We start from the raw sequence: 18714 nt of genomic DNA on the forward strand, positions 1-18714 counted from the left end.
CTCAAATTTCATGAGCCTGAATGCTGTGTCTATGTTGCTCCAGGCGCCCAGGTCAATGCAGCGTATACTAGCCTGGCCAGTGAAGACCTCCGGCATTGCTTCTAGTCAGGCCAAGAGCAATGTAAATATCGTTTCTGATCTCCAGAAAAATCGGGAACTCCACCCACTTTGTCTGTAACCAGTCAACCAGTAGCAAACCTAGGGGGGTCAACCATGCTGTTTTGGAAACGTTAATTGTTATGCTCTTGGTCAGACCAAGTCTCAAAGAGATTTTAGAGTCGATGATAATCAGACTAGCGTATATACTGCATCCAGCATGAATGGGTTGTTCCCTCCCGCCAGTAATCATTTGTTATGACCAAGTGTTAGCAAAAGGTAAAATAAGGTGCACATTTCAACCCCTCTCTCTAGTAAACGCGTCTCAATTTGGCTGATCCCGACCCTCTTAATGAATAGTAGGGTATGGTAAAACCAGTTTATTAATACTCGGTCACCAACATGGAATTATGACTGTTACTGTTACTCCAAAACATGGTCAATGGGCTTAAGCCATAGAGAAGTGAAGCAAAACAGTACTCAAATGACCCAAATGAAAAGGTTTAGTGGGGGTGCTGTGGCACACTTTGCTAGTGTGGCCGTGCCAGGTGCTGGCAGATTGCCCATGAAGTTCCAGGTTTGAGTCCTACCTGGGTCATGTCCCCACCCTCACCCCTCACATTTCCATCACCCACTCATTTCCTGTCTCATATTGTAGTGTCCAATTTGTAATTAGTGGGAGATGTTGCAATTACCATTTCAACGTATGTCTGTTGCTAATTTGCCACATAAATAGAGTAGGCTACTGATTTTGCCTTCTGTTAGTATGTTCCTTATTTTGCCTGACGCTAGCCTAGATGATTATACTGGGTTAGTGGCACAGACACAACGTAAATCTTTGACCTAAGTAATTCAAAACTACCAGTGTGTCACATCCAACTGCGCAACTGGCACTTTGTCAACACACAACGCCAGTCCAACGTCTCACTTTCTAGGTAGGTGCCGGACAAAGGTGCTGACCTCATCTGGTGTAAGGTGACATCTTGGTCATCACGGCGTTGTCACTGCTGCCAACCACACCTCAGCCTCAAAAGGAGACCAGGTCAGGTCTCGAACGCTGGTAGTACTTAGGGCTGTAATGATACACCCAACTCACGATTCGGTTTATCACTGTTTTTGACCCACGGTTGGATGCACTCCACCATTTTTGAAGATGTAAGCTTATTTAATTAATGAATTAAATAAAATTAATTAATTTGCTTAAAATTAAAGCTTGCTGTCCCCACATGTATTCCCGAGAACTTGTACACACAGGTTTCCATTCCGATCATAACAGTAAATTGTTTTCATAACAAAAGTGAGGAGACATTGCTTGAAGCTGTCTTTTTTTCATTGTCCCATTTGGACTTCGTCACATGTCAGGAAGCAAAAGGAGTATAGCTAGTTATAAAGGAAAGAAGCAAATGATTGATTTACCAACTGATTTTTTTGTGTTTTATGGAGCCTCATACAGATGACAGATGCATGACCTCAGTGACTTGCTAGTGTCTCACTCATCCCAGCCTCCTCCTCTTTCCTGCCCTTCTTCTCAACCTTTAAGCCTTGCCCCCGCACTGTTTCCTTGCAGAAAACTATACTAGTCAAGGTTGGTGCTGCTGGTATCAGACACATGATTTGTGATTTGAAAGGCTGTGCTGTGCCGTTTGATTATGAGTACCACAAGAAACAAGATTTGTAAAGCAGCTTAAGGGTAGTTTGCATTTGTAATGCAAAATCCTTATCTTTTCAAGGGACCTTATGAAGATGAGTTTTTTTGTTAAAGGTGCACTGAGTAGGTATTGCAGCTATGCTGCTCATTGAAACTGTGCAGCCCATTGCCAAGTTGGATTTTTTCGTTAATATTTACTTAGTAATATTCTAGTACTAGTAAGACGAAAATACAGTAAGTTTTGCTGCTAAAAATGTCTGTTTCTGGAAAATCAAAATGACAGACATGGAGAAGATCCACCTTTACATGTATGAAAAGTACAGTTTTCCCAAAGCTAATAAAAATATTATACAGTGAGTGCACCTTTAAGGTGACCATCTTAACTATAAACAGCCTGCCCTCTTTTTCTCCTCTACCCAGCCGCAACCTGCCATCTACTTGATGATTCTTTCTTGGCTATTGTTATGGCATTTCCATATTCATACTGCTTGCTATTTTGAGTTCAGTGTAGTACCCTAATGTTGATTCTGTGCCTTGTGCATAAAACACATCTGTAGGTCTATAAAGCATCAACATTGAATAGTGTCAAACTACAGTGGTCTTGAGTCTGGTCTACAGAGCGCTAATTTTAGCTCCTGGGAGAACCTATGTGTGACTGAGGGTGTGTCTATTAACCCTTTTCATGGTTTAGTTTGGTACAGAGCGTTGGAGCCATATTTTAGAAGGCGACACGTTTACAGGATTTTCATTGTTTGTGCTAAAACTTGTAAACCTATAAATGTCTTCAAAGCGGATGAGAATGAAATGCCATGTCCTCATGCACGTTTCACCATGAGCATCAGAGATTTTATCTCAAAGCACAAACCACAACAAGATAAAACTACCTTCTTACCTGCTCACCTCACCTCACACTCTTGGAATGATTGTAGGAGATTGAACACAAGAAGTGATGGTAGTTGGGAGACTGAAAGGATTTTCCTTCATCGATGAGTTGTAACACGTTGCCACTGCCCTCCACATGTGACCAGTGGGCCAGCAGTAAGTTAAGTTACACACGATGAGTGTGTTACCTTGTTTGACACAACATTTTTGTCAGTATTGTGTATGTTTAATGGAGGTTATTGGTTAGGGCTTCAAGTTGCACCTGACCAAAAAATAGAGGGAGCGAGAGAGGGAGAAAGAGAGAGAGAGAGATGAATGGAGTGAGGGAGGACAATACCATCCAGCCATAGATCACCATGGCAACATGACTATCACGACTCTGTCAGCAGCACACACCACCAGGCTTCCATTCCAGCACGGCTCCTTTCTTAAAGCCAGAGAGAGAGAGAGGAGGGTGGGGAACTGGAAAGATCACAGCTAATTGCAGTTGAGACAGGGGCAGGCCTAGTCTGGTCCTGAGCTGCTCGGCTTATTTTTTTTTGTTAACCAGAGGGCAACTAGGGCGAAAATGTCAGCCTTGCAGGGGGACTTTTTACAATGACTAACACACACTCGCGCGTGCGCACACAATATCAACCGACGCACACGCACACGCACACGCACACGCACACGCACAGGCACAGGCACAGGCACACACACAGGCACAGGCACAGGCACAGGCACAGGCACAGGCACAGGCACAGGCACACACACACACACACACACACACACACACACACACACCCCCACACCCCGTGTTGTGTTTCTCACGCGTATGTTTCATATGCATTATCCCTCCGTCCTCCCCCACCTGCGCACACACGCACAGGCTCATCCTGCATACACAAGTAAAGAGGGAAAGTTAAAGATGCAGCGTGCTGATCTGGTAGAGTGATACCTATGCTGCTAGAGATTAGAAGGGTTTGAGTAATGGAGATAATGTAGCCTTAGGTATCTATCTGCTGTTGGCAGCATCTCTTGCTCTCTCTCGCTCTCTCGCTCTCTCGCTCACTCACTCGTTCTCAGACAGAGACCGCAACCCACACAAACCTGCTGAAGTGTTCAAATCTATCTCTGGCAGAGAAATCACAGTGGTGGTTGGTTACACATGTACATGCAAACGGCTTGCTGCCTCTGACAGAGGATAACTTGTAGTGAATCGTAGCGATGGCTGCTGCAAAGGTTTTTTTTTCCAGAGAGCCTTGTATAGACTTCAAAAAGAAAAGTCTGCCCAACCTACAAGTTAATGCTCTTGTGCTCTTTTTAGTTTTTTATTTTAAAAAAGATGTTGTTTCTTAGAATTTAATTTGCATCTGACATCAGAGTATTCTTTAACTATGAGCTGTGTGCAAGATAAAAATTATATAAAGGGGAGGATTCTTTTTTCCCTGAAGGTGAGATTGACTGGACTGTTTTGCTGATGTTCCTGGACCTGTTGTCGTGATTCCATGGCAGACGTGTGTGTGTGTGTGTGTGTGTGTGTGTGTGCGTGCGTGTGTGCGTGCGTGCGTGTGCATGTGTGTGTGTGTGTGTGTGCGTGTGCGTGTGCGTGTGCGTGTGCGTGTGCGCGTGCGCGTGTGCGTGTGCGTGTGCGTGTGCGTGTGCGTGTGCGTGCGCGTGCGTGTGCGTGTGCGTGTGCGTGTGCGTGTGCGTGTGTGTGTGTGTTGGAATGGCACCAACTGCACTGATGATGTAACTCAACACCTTTCTGTCTCTGTCTCTCTCTCTCTCTCTCTCTCTCTCTCTGTCTCTCTCTCTCTCTCTCTCTCTCTCTCTCTCTCTCTCTCTGTCTGCTGAGCCATGTTTGTTGCCTCCCTGCCTTGTCATGGTACATTGAATAATAAACACACTCACCAACACATGACGCTCAAAAGTTGAAGATTGGGTGCACAGTTTATAGGTGCTGAAAACAGCAGAAATAAGTCTTTTTGCAGGGTTAGAAACTAAAGTGTCAAAAATTGACCCTATCCCACAATAGTGAAGAATGTTTTAAACAATTCCTGGATCTGGATCTTGACCACAACAGCACCATCACCACCAAAATGTAATCACTTGTTCCCTTTGTTATTTCCAACACACACACACACACACACACACACACACACACACACACACACACACACACACACACACACACACACACACACACACACAATCACAATCACAATCACAATCACAATCACACACACACACACACACACACACACAATCACAATCACAATCACACACACACACACACACACACACACACAATCACAATCACACACAGTGGCACTTCATCCCCAAACTGAGGAAGTAGATGAGGATGATGCAACGGTGTAGCTGCTGCTCAGGCATGAGAGGTTCATTTTCATGCTCCCCACTCACCACTCTTTTAATGCACACAACTCACCTTAGTCACCACAGGCATGTACTGTAGGCCTAATGGGGCCTGACGTAAGGCAGCCAGCACGGCAACACTTTGAACTTTGATCAAGGCTACTATATATAGGGAACTTGTAATTCGTGTGTGTGTGTGTGTGTGTGTGTGTGTGTGTGTGTGTGTGTGTGTGTGTGTGTGTGTGTGTGTGTGTGTGTGTGTGTGTGTGTGTGTGTGTGTGTGTGTGTGTGTGTGTGTGTGTGTGTGTCCATTTTACTTCCCCCACACATGGTTAGCCTAGCCTGTGCAGCATGAAGGAGGAACTACACTTACACTTCGAACAACTTTTGTCTAATTCCCACCCACGTCAATGTGCGTGTTGAACTTAAGTGAATGTACTTGTTGTTGTTCTGCTGTGTGTCTACTACACTTGTGTGTTTTAAGGGGTGTGGTGGTTGGGATTCAGTGGCTCTGCATTCAGTAGCCTACACGCATGCAAGTAGCTGGAAACCTAGAATGACTCCCTTGCAAGCATCTCAAACGATTATGAACGGAACATGCTTGGAAGCGTGGAAGTGAGAGGCACAGCAGTTCCGTTTTGGCCACTAATCTGTTGTTTTCACCTGATTATAAACTGTAAACATTAGGGGTGTAACGGTACACAAAAATCACGGTTCGATACGTACCTCCGTTTTTGGGGTCACTGTTCGGTACATTTATAGTAATAAAATTGCAAAAACATTTTTTTTACTCAGCGCGTGGTTTATTGCACCACAAATTGACAAAATACAAGCTAATAAAATAAATACATTCAAAGCGCTGCATTTTATTAATAACATAGTTTTTAAACACTAGCCCTATTTACAGTGAATTTTAATTTAATCTTAGTTTCATTTCTTACATTTCAATGAATTCATTATAAACAGTAGGCTAAACAAAACCTTGCAAAATGTTAAAAATGATTAATGTTATGTAGGGAAGTTAACGGAATTAGAATTCATAGCACAGGTTATCATTAGATTAAATGTGTACTGTCGCTTTAAACTCGCAAACTCGGTTTCCATAGCAACACTGGACTCCACTCCTTTCAGAGCTTATGGAAATAGACTTCTCTCTCTACTCCGGCAGACATGTGGACCTTTTTATGTCATTAGTTGCTATTTTAATTAGTGAATGTGTGTTTTGAAACTGTTAAGACAAAGATTAAAGCTCAGCTATCAATTCAAGACGTTGCCAAATGGATTTATTGATAATACACGGGTATTGCAGTGAAAACGGCTACTTTGGGTCGTACTCCGACATTTCATCAGTGTAAGTAATAGCACTTTCTCAAGGTCTCACAAAGCAAAATACACTATTTCCCCACGTAAGACATTGCTGTGCACCCTGCTTATATTGCTGTGTATTCGCTGGACAGTGGGAAATTTACCCCCAACCTCGTTTGCTCTCCTGACCGCTGCTGTTCCATGTCGTCTGTCTCATGAAGGCGATTTGGCGCGTTGCATATTTCACCAATCCCAAAACTGCACATTTTAGTAAGAGGGTAAATTAGAACCCTAGCCTACTTCAAGCTCTAGTTGCTTGCTAGCAGTAGACTTTTCCTTACTAGACTACTCCACCAATCGCGCACATGTCCTCCTGCCGCTGTAGTGGCAGCAGGCAGTAAAAACATAAACATGTAACATATTACTGTACCGTTCGGTACAGCACTGTACCGTACCGAAGGTAATTTCGGTTCGGTTCGGTATGAATGCAGTGTACCGTTACGGGCCTAGTAAACATGATTGGTTGGCTGTGTTTCTTTGTGGGGGATGTTTGAAAAGCACAACAAAACTACTAGGACGTTGATATCAATTCATAACAGTGCCCAAATTCTCCATAGCCAAAAGCTGTGAAAGCAACACAAACGCAATGGGCACAAATAATGACCAAATTGTGAGTGATTTGAAGCTATTCACACCTCGGAAACAACCATGCCATGTATTGCGCTTAAACATGCATGGCTTTCCACACATGTGAAAGAAAAAAGCATAGAGCGAGCATGGAGATGTGAAGGATTCTGGATATTGTGCCACGGCAAGGATGCACAAAGTGTATCCTTGGAAAATGATACGAATCAAGAGCGTGGCACTTGGTAGGTTTGGTAGGCTTGGTCAGTCACGATGACGTGAAAATGGGCATTACTCTTCCTAGCCTAGCAAGGCCAGAACACTAGGCTTTGAGAAGTGCCCTGTGAGTGGGCGTTAGCGTTTTGTCCGTTGGCCCTGCTGTACATGTGTGTATTGCCCATCCCTAACAGTCAGCTACCCTTTCTAGTCATGGTGGTCACATGTTCCTGATGCAGGCGAACACTCTCAAGCCACCATGACTAACAAATGTTCAGCCGCAAACACAGTGTTCTGTACGTATGTTTGGAACTGGAAAGAATGAATTGCTGTTAGTGTCCATTTCTGCCCTGCTGCAGGACCAGATGGTGGATGGTCGGTCTCACCTAATCTGGCCTAATCTGAGCACAGAGCAGCTGTGGTGGAGGGCCGTTTAAATGTGTTAAATTGGCGGGATTGGAATTTTCGAATGTGAAATTGGGATTGGGCGCCAAATTATTTAAGAGATTAGGCTCTGGGATTGTTTTTGTGCTGTCCAGAGCTGCCCGTTTCTGTGTGAGAGATTACAGCAGTTAGCTGGCTCCAGATAGGATTTTATTTTCTGTCAGGCCCAACGCTGCCCCTTTGCCCTGGCTGGTGAGTGTGTGTCTGACTGGCTTTGGATGTTGGATGCATCCAGTCTCTCTGTGGAGCCTGGAGTCAGCTTCCAACACCCCCTACTACGCACACACACACACACACACACACACACACACACAGTCTCTCTCTCTCTCTCTCTCTCTCTCTCTCTCTCTCTCTCTCTCTCTCTCTCTCTCTCTCTCTCCTTCCCTGCCCGTGCCGCTCCCCGCTGGCCCCAAGCGGCCTCACCTGTCTGCCAAGATCACACATGAAGACAGCAACAACACACAAATGCTCAGGGGCTCAGGACACTCCCTAACTTTTGACACGCTGTGTGTCTGTGTGCGTGCCTGCCCGCCTGCCCTGCCTGCCCGCCTGCCCTGTCTACCCGCCCGCCCTGCGTGGGCTCCAAAATCTTCTGTCCATGTGTGCCCCTCATAAACAGGACGTTTAACCAAAGATTTTCGTAGTTGTAACGCTTTAGAACTTCCCTGGTATTAAAGTCAGAAAGGAAACCGTCTTTGCTCATAGAAAGTAAAAATCACTGCTTGCAAACGTGGTATTTGTACTGATAAGCGAAAGACTCTTAATCAGTGTCATCTCTGTTACGAACACATGAGGGTGGCCTGAGAAGTGAACAGCAAATTCTGTGTAGTATGGACAAATGGTTTTGATCCAATCAGACGCAAACTTTGATTTTGGAAATATCCTGCCCTGTTTGCTGTGGTGAAATTGCTTAGTAGGTTGGGTGTGGGCAAAAAGTCTTACTGTTACACAAGAATCTCTTCACGTCACAATAAGATTTGGACATGTAGCCTATTATTATGTGGAATGTCGAATTTGGTACGAGGCGGGACGTTTTCATAAATTATTTCTGTTTACTACCTTTGGGGGGAATTTCTTACGACCCCAAATAATTGTAGGCTGTAATTAACTTATGTCTGTCGATAAGCCATGGGACTAGCTGTGTGCTCATAAAAAAGTACCTTCATATTTTGCACACACACACACACACACACACACACACACACACACACACACCACTTTACATTGTCACACAGAAAATGCTAAAGTTAATGATCTCCATGAGTATTCTGTCTACTGTGGACATGGTTGTAAAGTCTGCCGCACCTTACCAGTTTTATGTCTTGTGCTGTGCTGACTTTTAGTTTTGCTTTTCTCTTGCGTGACTCAAAGGATTTTACCTGATCCAGTCCTGTTCAGCAAATATTTGTTTCGTTTTCAATCACGTAAGGTTTGAACAAGCAGTACACTTGTAAGTGGAGAGAGAGGATATTTGGCTGGTTAAACCCTAGCATGGAACATGGCCTAAATGTTTAATTGGTTGTCAGGGATGATCTGTCAGATCACATTAAAGTGATTGCGTGGGACTATTTTGTATCGTTAAAGTAATGACAAGAAGAAACTTGTCAAATGTTTGACTACTGCCTGTCATGACCACTGATGAGGGCTTCTGTCATAACTCAATCTCTCTCTCTCTCTCTCTCTCTCTCTCTCTCTCTCTCTCTCTCTCTCTCTCTCTCTCTCTCTCTCTCCCCATTCTGCCAGGATTCCAAATCAGGGGGCCGTCCTAGTATGCCGCGCTGCCGGAACTCTGTCACCATGTCTGGGGAGGACCCGCACATCGGCAACTACCGGCTGCTGAAGACCATCGGCAAGGGCAACTTCGCCAAGGTCAAGCTGGCCAGGCACGTGCTGACGGGGAAAGAGGTGAGTTTATCAATCTCTAGCATCTACCACCTCAGACAGGGCCCTGCTGGGACCAAAAAAAAGGCCAGAGTATTTTTTGCATAGCCGCTTCTTAGGTGTGGGCCAGTCTTTAAGAGATGACATGAGAAAAACCCAGCAGCATTGGCCCCTGATGAAGTGTCAGCCCACCGCGATATGCCCTGTGTGCCAGATTACCAGTCCAGGCCTAAACTCGAGTGGAGAAGAAGCACCATCATAAACAACGACCTCTGCACTCAACACATTGAGGAACCACTTCAATCCTCCATTGATTTAAAAGCTAAATATTAAGCTCACTGTTTTAATGTGAAAGATGGAAGGAATATGCTGTTTGATAAATAACTATTTTCCCTGACATTGGAATTATTTATGGCACATTTTACCTGAAATCAGATTTTTGCTAAATATAACAATGAAATGGGTGTTTGATAACTAATTTATAGCTGCCTCAGAGCTGCATACAGACACACCATTGAGTGCGTGCGTGCATGCATCGCACGCATGAGTGGAGGAAGCTGGAGAGGTCTATAGAGCAATGCACTGCTTTGAAAATGGCTTCACGTTAATCTTTTCAACATTGCCACTGACATGGGTCTGAAATAATTTATGAGTTTGAAGTACCTGGCTGGCTAAAATGTTGATTTTTTTTTCATGCTGGACTACTTGCTGCTATGGCTGGCCACTGCAGTCTTGCAATTGTATTTTTTTTTTCAGGAGTGGGTTATCTGAGACACTATACCGCATATTTGTTTGAAACATTTGCCAAACTCGTGATTATATATTAACACTGCTCTTCAACCAGCTAGATGAAATGGGTCAACCAAGAGAAATTGCTTGTATTCTTTTTGGCATGGCCAGAATCAATACATGGCATGAATTGTGTAGGGTCGTAGTCTTGCATCATGTAAGGCAGTGATTCTCAAAGTGTGGTCCGGGGACCACTGGTGGTCCGCGACAGAGCTCAGGTGGTCCGCGAGGGGATTTCTACTTTTCAAAGACAAGCTAGCAGTAGCCTATATTTGTAACAATATTACAAAACTAAACATAGCTCAAGTCATGTTTTCACCACAATAAGACAGGCTTGTAAATGTGAATAAAAAGTAAGTGATCTGCTTTGAAATGAGCAGTGTCAAATTAGCACCCATCAAATCACAATTCAGTTGACAGGTGGTCCCTGAACATTTTTAGGGGAACAAAGTGGTCCTCGGTCTAAAAAAGTTACTGATGTAAGGGAAGAGATGGTCTTCCTGGGGTTCCCGCTGATAATGAGTGAGTGGGATGTGATTGCTACCTCATTAGAAAGGGAAAGGCTAATTTGGCTGTCTGTATTCCTAGGTCGAACTGTTTGTGTTTTCTCTGTGCTTATGCCAGGCATACACTGTGCAATATTTTGCATTGCGGGTATTCAGTATGAGTACGCTGTATGAGTGAAACACAGGGTTTAAAAGTTCACATCTCACGACTCGCACGTCCTCACACTGTAGGAAGCATACAAAATGCTCACACTGTACGACACGACAGACTTCTTTTTCGGAACTGCAGATTACAATAATGTGGAAGGGGAAACGCGCACCTGAGGTGGAGTTGAGGATGCGCTCAAGAGCGAATCGCGCTGCCCTGGCAATGTGTGTCTTTTTGTGCATGGTTAGTGTGAAATCAGGTTGTAGACTGCTTCACCTCTGCGATTCACTCAGGGGCGACCAAGATTTCAAACCGTTTTGATTTTGTTGCAATATACATATGATTGCTGATCGCAAGCTGGTAGTGAGGTGAAATCACTTGTTATCCCATGTACGCTGCACAATGCATGTCTCACGATTGACCTCTGATTGAGCCAAAAATTAGTCAGAACCAATACATGGTCATGCAGCATGTTCGGGGAGGTCAAGGGCATGCCTTCCTGAGGTTCCTTCTGATGGAGTGAGAGTGACGTGATTGCTACCTTATTAGAAAAGAGGAAAGGCTAATTTAGCCGTCTGTCCGCCTACATGCCTGTGTTTGTGGGCAATCTGGTGAGATTGTTGGTTTGGCATAGAAGATAATGGGGGATGGCAACAATCCTCTCTTTTGAGGGGTAGCAACAACCCTACTTTTTTTAAAGCACCCGGAGTAGTGTTAAAAAAAAAAAAAAAGTTGCTTCATCTCTCTAGATACTCTGCGTTGGAATGCATTTTTAAAATGTTCTCGTTTGGTCATCTCTCCTGTGGCTCTGACCATCAGCATTGACCAGAGTAATAGGCCTGCTGTCATCAGAGGGGAAATAACATTGTTACTGTAGCCAGACACCAGACAGATGGCAGAGAGAGAGAGGGGAGGAGGAAGTGGTTTGTTACAGCATGAGACAGTAGAGAGGGAGAGAGAGATCTTTGGCAGCACTGTGAGGCCATGGAGATGGCGCATGGCTTGTGTCTTATGGTGCATGTTTTTTGTCAGACGCCACCATTAGAAAGATCTGGAGATCGCACATAGCAACTTTAGCCAAAATCTATTCTGCTACTCTGACAAGACTGTAATTCAATTTTCAAAAGCAAATATACTTGGTGTGTCGAAAGCCATATACAATTCCACCCACGGCCTTGTATGAACTTTTAGCTTCAGTTTTTATCATTGTAATCATTGTAAGGGTTATTCAGTTTTATGCTTTATTTTAAAATTTTAGCCAAAAGGGGTTGAAAGTTTAAATGGTTGGCAGTGAGCACATCAATTGACAGTAACATTTTCCTTTCTCTTCGAAAATGCATCAAGACCATTCTTAAATGACATTCTATACAGATAAACACTTAAGCACCCAGCCTGTTAAAACTGTAAAAGGGTCAAAGGGAATGTAATTCCTATGCACAGCCAACACCCAGGTGCCGGTAATACGTAGTCACAAGTACTCTAGAAACAAAGCTGATGAATCACTGTAAACTGCGAAGCCCATGCTTCGTCAGGTGTTTCGATACAGCTAGATTATCTTGCTTTAGAAAATGTTCGGTAGTAGCATAGAGTTGAGTCGAAGTGTAAGACGTATATCATTTCTGTCTTAAACTGTGTCCACCATGTGGTTCGAGAATCGGCTAAAAGGCCATTGACTGGTGCCTCCAAGCATCTGATGCCAGGTTGCTTAGCGGGCAAATTAGCACTCACTGCTAAAGCACTCACAACATGTGTCTTGCCTGTCCAATGTTCATTTCTATGTCCACAAAAATGACCCATTAAATAAGAAATGAATACAGGCCTAAAGTGCAGGGGGAAATCCTGGATTTTGTTCATACATATTTATTGGACTTTATAAAAATTTGAAGTGGCCCTTCATATGAAAACGGTTCCTCACCCTGGTCTAAAGGGAGCAGTGACCAGTGGCTCTGAGAGGCCGTCAGGGAGCCAGGTTGGTCAGTGGGCTAATCTCTTCGGTTAATCCCCCCGCTGTGCACCGATGGACGGCCCACATGTGAGCACAGCTAACTGGTTTAACGGGTGAAAGCTAATGTCACGTACATGTCTAGAAGAAACCATGAGGTCAGCATTATCAATATCAGTGTTTGTACGGTCATGGGGGAAAAAATGGAAAAGTTAATGGAATTTTTGAAATTCTGTTTCCAGGCCTTGGAAAAGTTATGGAAAATAATATTTTTGGGGTGAAAGTCATGGAAACTAAACTGTCTACATGTGTCTAGTAGCCATGAGCTCAGTAGTGCAATATAAATATGTGCAGGAGTGGCTGCTGAGTTTGAGATGATGTGAGGCTTTGCTGTGGTCCTTCAGTGAATCAGTTAATGAAAGAGTGTGTGCTTGCAACCGCACGCGCTGACCTCGCTCTTAGGGTTTTGCCATTTCGTCTCCTGTCATTGCAAAAAATACAGCATGGTAAACTTAGCACTGTATGTAGGAAATGTATGTCAAGGAATCACAGGAAAAGTCTTGCTAGGTCACCAAAGGGAAAAACAATGCTTTAAGTTGAAATTCTGGTTTTGCTGCTGACAGTAACACAAATTCAATATTTGCATTTTATAACTACAGTATTGTCACGTTTCGATTTCGTGCCTCTTTACTGAGCACAGAGAGCACTGATGATGGCAACAGCCTGAAACGTCTGCTCTACCCTGCTCTAATAAAAAAACGCCTTGTGCTTGACCTTTGTGTCTTGTTTAGTGTGCGAACCTGCTCCTACCTTATATCTTACTTCTTTTGGGTCCACGCACCTAGTTAATTTTCGTAACATCTAGAGCGCAACAATACCCTTACCTCGTGCCTCTTTACTGTAAAAAGATAAACATTTTACCATGCTTTGTGTCTTCTTGATGATTTTTGCTAAAATAATATTTTTAGATATTCCATTATAAACTAGTTGGTTATCCGTCACATAGTGTAAAGAGACATATTCAGGTCCCTCACAGTGGCACGCGTCATCTCAGACTGGCTCCACCATAGTTACAAGGATGGCAGTGTCATGTGAGCGCCACTGTCTCAGTGCCAGTGGAAATCACAGCATACTTGTTAATTGAATCTCTCTTCATCTGTGAGAACACTGGTGGAAAAGAGGTGAGGTGGTGACTCATGAATGAAGTGCAGCTGTGTGTTTGCAGCCCAAGAGGTTCTCTCCCGTTACCTCAGAACAACACAATTGTATGGTCCAGACAAAGGGACTTTCTGAGTTTTATGTAGGCCTTGTGTCGCTTTCTTTAATGTGTATGACTTTTGTCTCGAGACATTTTACATGAATTATATTTTTCAATTCTGTGTTTTTCACCAATCTCAGGTGGCCGTGAAGATCATAGATAAGACACAACTCAACTCTTCCAGTCTCCAAAAGGTGAGGGTCTTCTACATTTGATGTTTGCCGGTCTTAACTTCCCCAGAGTCTCTCCTGTATGCAGACTGATGTAATTGCATCATGACAGCAGGTGTTAGAGATGCCACCTTTTAAAAGCTGACACGTGCACTGCACACCAATATACTGTCGTCTTGTGGCCATGACATGCCGGTATTCATATTTTGGTAACATCCAAGGTGCACTCATAACAAAACCCTTGCCTCATTCTTATTGTGATGTAACGTCAGGGTGGCTGGTGAGGGTCAGTGGGTTTGAGATTGCATATTGTTTTGTGCTGATTTCCTCTTTTCTTTTTTCAACCAACCCACCCACCCCTCCTCCCTTCTCCTTTTCCTCTCCTCTTTCCTCTCTTCTCCTCGTCATCCCCTCTTTCCTCTCTTCATGTCTCTCTGCAGCTCTTCCGGGAAGTGAGGATCATGAAAGTCCTGAATCACCCAAACATAGGTGAGGATCGTGTTGCACAGTATTTGAGGATCTGTTTTGCATATGTCCTTCAAACATGAAAAACATTTGCCTTACGTAAGCATGTTGGAGTTGTACAGTCAGGAGTGATTATGTGGACTCTATAGCTTGTCTCAGGCAGGAAGTCGTGATTATCCCCTGCAATTTAGCCTTCCTGTTGGACATTTAGAGAGCCCAGATCCCACTTGGTGTGTGTGTGTGTGATTATGAGGGGACTCGTGCCTGTGTTTATGCTGTTGTATGTTTGTTCTTGGGCTGTTGTTTCCTGTCCGGCCTGTACCACTGTCCTGTGAGTCAGTCAATTCATAGTTGAAATATGTTTTGTTCTGCCTGACATTAACCTGAACACATACATAGTGAATGCAGATACAGTTTATTTAAAAGTTACTTTGCTTTAGATAATGTGCAAATTTGATCTGCCAAACTGTTGTGCTGGCTTTAAAAACACGCCTCCACTATAAATGCTGTTGTGCTCGGTAAACACAGCTGCTGGAGTTGGATGTTTCTCAAGCATGTTTTACGGGCTTCTGATGTTGGTTTTGGTGCATTGTACATTTTCATGCTGACCGCGACAAACAAACACACAGTGTATGCGATATTCTTACTTCAATCTCCCTCAACCTTAATTACAATCCAAGGAAGATCATGTGATCATTTTTTTTATTTTTAAGTTAAATCATGTGATTATATAAAAAGGTTAAATGTTCCATGTCAAAGAAAAGAAAATCTAAAATTGTACATTTGTTGAAATCTAGGGTTAATACAGTCCCAAGAAAAAGTTTGTACACCCTTTGAAATTTCTTACATTTCTGTCAAAATTGATCATAAAACATGGTCTGATCTTCCCGGAAATCTCAAGAAGGAACAACCAGAGTCTGCTTTAATTAATTCCACCCAAACATTTACATGTTATCATATTTTTATTGGTCATAAGGCCATAACATTCACAGGAGAGCAGGGCATAAGTAAGTACACCCTTGCATTAAGTAGGTTTTAACCCTCAGTTAGTTGCAATATCATCAACCAGACTTGTCCTGTAGTTGCAGATCAGATTAACAAAACAATCTGTTTGTATCTTGTCTCCCTCTTCTTTAGAGAACTGCCTCTCGTCAGCAAGGTTTGTGGGATGTCTGGAGTGCATAGCTTTCTTGACTTCATGCCATATAATCTCAATTGTTTTTGTCAGGGCTTTGACTGGGCTATTTCAGAATGTGTATTTCATTATTATGAAGCCATTCTAAAGTCGATTTGCTTCTAAAGTATGGGTTGTTGTCACATTTCAGGACCCATACTCTTGTGTGTTTCAACTGTGTAGCAGACTTCCTCGCGTTTTTTCTGTAAAATATCACAATAAATTTGAGTTCATTGTTCCACTGATAATAGCAAACTGTCAAGGGCCTGAGGCAGCAAGGAAGCCGCATATAATGATGCTCCCGCCACCATACTCAGAAGAGGATATAACCAAGAATAGCTAAAAATGGGATTAATTCTGCCAATCTAAAATTAATGGGGTTTCTGACCAAAAAAATATTGCTGCACCTTTGAGGTTTGCGAAAAAGCATTTATATGCTTCATAGAATTACTGCAAAATATTCTGTAGACCAACGTTGAAACCAAAGTTGAATTGTTCAGGGGAACACACAATGTCATGTTTGGAGGAGAACTGGAGAACCACACCTTCACCAAAACATCATCTCCACCTTTGAGTATGGTGGCGGGAGCATCATTATATGCGGCTACCTTCCTGCCTCAGGCCCTTTTCAGTTTGCTATTATCAGTGGAACAATGAACTCAGAAGTTTATCGAGATATTTTACTGAAAACAGTGAGATAGTCTGTCAAAGAGTTGAAGCACACAAGAGTATGGGTCCTGAAATGTGACAACAACCCATACTTTAGAAGCAAATCGACTTTAGAATGGCTTCATAATAATGAAATACACATTCTGGAATAGCCCAGTCAAAGCCCTGACAAAAAACAATTGAGATTATATGGCATGAAGTCAAGAAAGCTATGCACTCCAGAGATCCCACAAACCTTGCTGACGAGAGGCAGTTTTCTAAAGAAGAGGGAGACCAGATACATCCAGATTGTTTTGTTAATCTGATCTGCAACTACAGGAAACATCTGGTTGAGGTTATTGTGACTAATTTAGGGTTAAAACCTATTGAATGCTAGGGCGTACTTACTTATGCCTTGCTGTCCTGTGAATGTTTATATCTTATGGCCAATGAAAATATGAAAACTTGTAAATGTTGGGGTTGAATTAGTTAAAGCAGACTCTGGTTGTTCCTTCTTGGGATTTCCGGGAAGATCAGACCATGTTTTATGACCAATTTTAACAGAAAGGTAAGAAATTTCAAAGGGTGTACAAACTTTTTCTTGGGACTGTATATGCATAATAGAAAACTTCACCCTCTGAATGTTGGATCTGTAAGTTGACCAAACCTAGACATGCCCAGACCTGTGTTTCCAGCAAACCATTGTCGACTGTGACTCTGCAAAACTAATCTGTCTGTCCTCACCAACGTTTGTATACATCTGTTGTCAAGTCAGTCGAAGATTAGTGATTAGACTCACTTACTGTAAGTTAACTTACAGGTGGAGTATGCAAGACCTGTCGATCTAGCTAGACAAAAGGGTTTTTTCGAACAAACCTATCCTCTACTTCCTCCACTCCCTTCTCTCAGGGCTTTGCTGAGCCCTGTGTTCACATGGTCTAGTGGTTGCCAAACTTTTTTCCATGGGGTCCCCATTTGAAATTAAGAGTATTTTCGCGACCCTATTTTTCCTGTTTTTGTGCAGCATGCATTGCATCATCCCCAAAGGGATCAGGACCACCAGTTTGGGAACCACTGGTCTAGTTAAAGTGTTAGGCTGGCGCTGGACCCACCGCCACCGCCTGGTTTTGAGCCTCAGCCTCCTGTTGACTGAGCCGAGGAGCTCACTTGCCTTTCGTAACTTCAGAGCGGGAGATTTTCTGCATCGCTTGCCCAGGCCCTCTCTTTCTCTTCGAGAGCTCTGGCTCACGCCAGCCTTTGGGGACTCATGTCCACGTTAGCATATGGTGTTGTTGCTACTGAGCACTTTTTTATTCTCATAGTACAGTAGATCGACTGTGCTCAGATGATCTAAACGCATTTCCAGAAAAAAAAACTTCAGTTTATTGGCCTCTTTATTCACTTATGAACTGGGCAGGCGATTCGAAAGCACAAAAAAAGTCGTCAGGGGTGTACAACTTGGCCAGCAGATTAATAACACTCAAGTTCTGAAGTGACCAATAGTTAAAGCATGAGTGGAATTGTTTTAATTGCTATTTTTTCCATTTCTCCCATGGCTGCCCTTGTCCCTTGTGCTGTTCAACCGTACAGTGAAGCTGTTTGAAGTGATTGAGACAGAGAAGACCCTGTATTTGGTAATGGAGTATGCGAGCGGAGGTAAGATGCATAGCACTGGTATACCAAATCCCACTAGTGTAAAACTCTCGTTGCTTCGGTACTTTGCCTTTATTTTAAATACAGACGCATTTTATGGTCTTATTTCAAATTCTGATTATTTTGGTTGTCAATGTGCTTTGTTTACAGGGGAGGTGTTTGACTACCTTGTTGCTCATGGGCGTATGAAGGAGAAGGAGGCCCGTGCCAAATTTAGACAGGTGTGTATGTCTGCTGCTGTTTGCTTTTCCCTGACGAAGCCGATTACCAACAACCTCAGCAGCATTGTTGGCATCATGAATCGTGACGTAACAAGCGTGTCGATATGTTAAGTTTCGGCATACTTTGTGCCACTGGAGTAATTCACTATTTTTTCTGCCCCTTGCAGATTGTCTCAGCAGTTCAGTACTGTCATCAAAAGTGCATTGTACACAGGGACCTAAAGGTGAGTGCATTTAACCTCCTTATCCTCTGGTATGTCGGGGAACTGTTTTGTTTCATCGGGCC

General features: G+C 43.3%; 1 protein-coding gene across 7 annotated transcripts in view; it reads left to right on the plus strand.

Moving 5' to 3' along the window:
- Positions 1 to 18714, plus strand: part of mark2b (MAP/microtubule affinity-regulating kinase 2b) — a 55095-nt gene that overhangs the window by 10344 nt on the left and 26037 nt on the right. For all 7 annotated transcript variants that reach the window (XM_063187327.1, XM_063187330.1, XM_063187329.1 and 4 more), the window contains exons 2-7: positions 9317 to 9478; positions 14238 to 14291; positions 14708 to 14756; positions 18145 to 18210; positions 18358 to 18428; positions 18596 to 18652. In XM_063187327.1, coding sequence (XP_063043397.1) covers positions 9317 to 9478; positions 14238 to 14291; positions 14708 to 14756; positions 18145 to 18210; positions 18358 to 18428; positions 18596 to 18652 — 459 coding nt within the window. The remainder of the gene's footprint in view (positions 1 to 9316; positions 9479 to 14237; positions 14292 to 14707; positions 14757 to 18144; positions 18211 to 18357; positions 18429 to 18595; positions 18653 to 18714) is intronic.

Source organism: Engraulis encrasicolus, chromosome 21 (assembly GCF_034702125.1).
Source record: "Engraulis encrasicolus isolate BLACKSEA-1 chromosome 21, IST_EnEncr_1.0, whole genome shotgun sequence".
In the NCBI taxonomy this organism is placed as follows: Eukaryota; Metazoa; Chordata; class Actinopteri; order Clupeiformes; family Engraulidae; genus Engraulis; species Engraulis encrasicolus.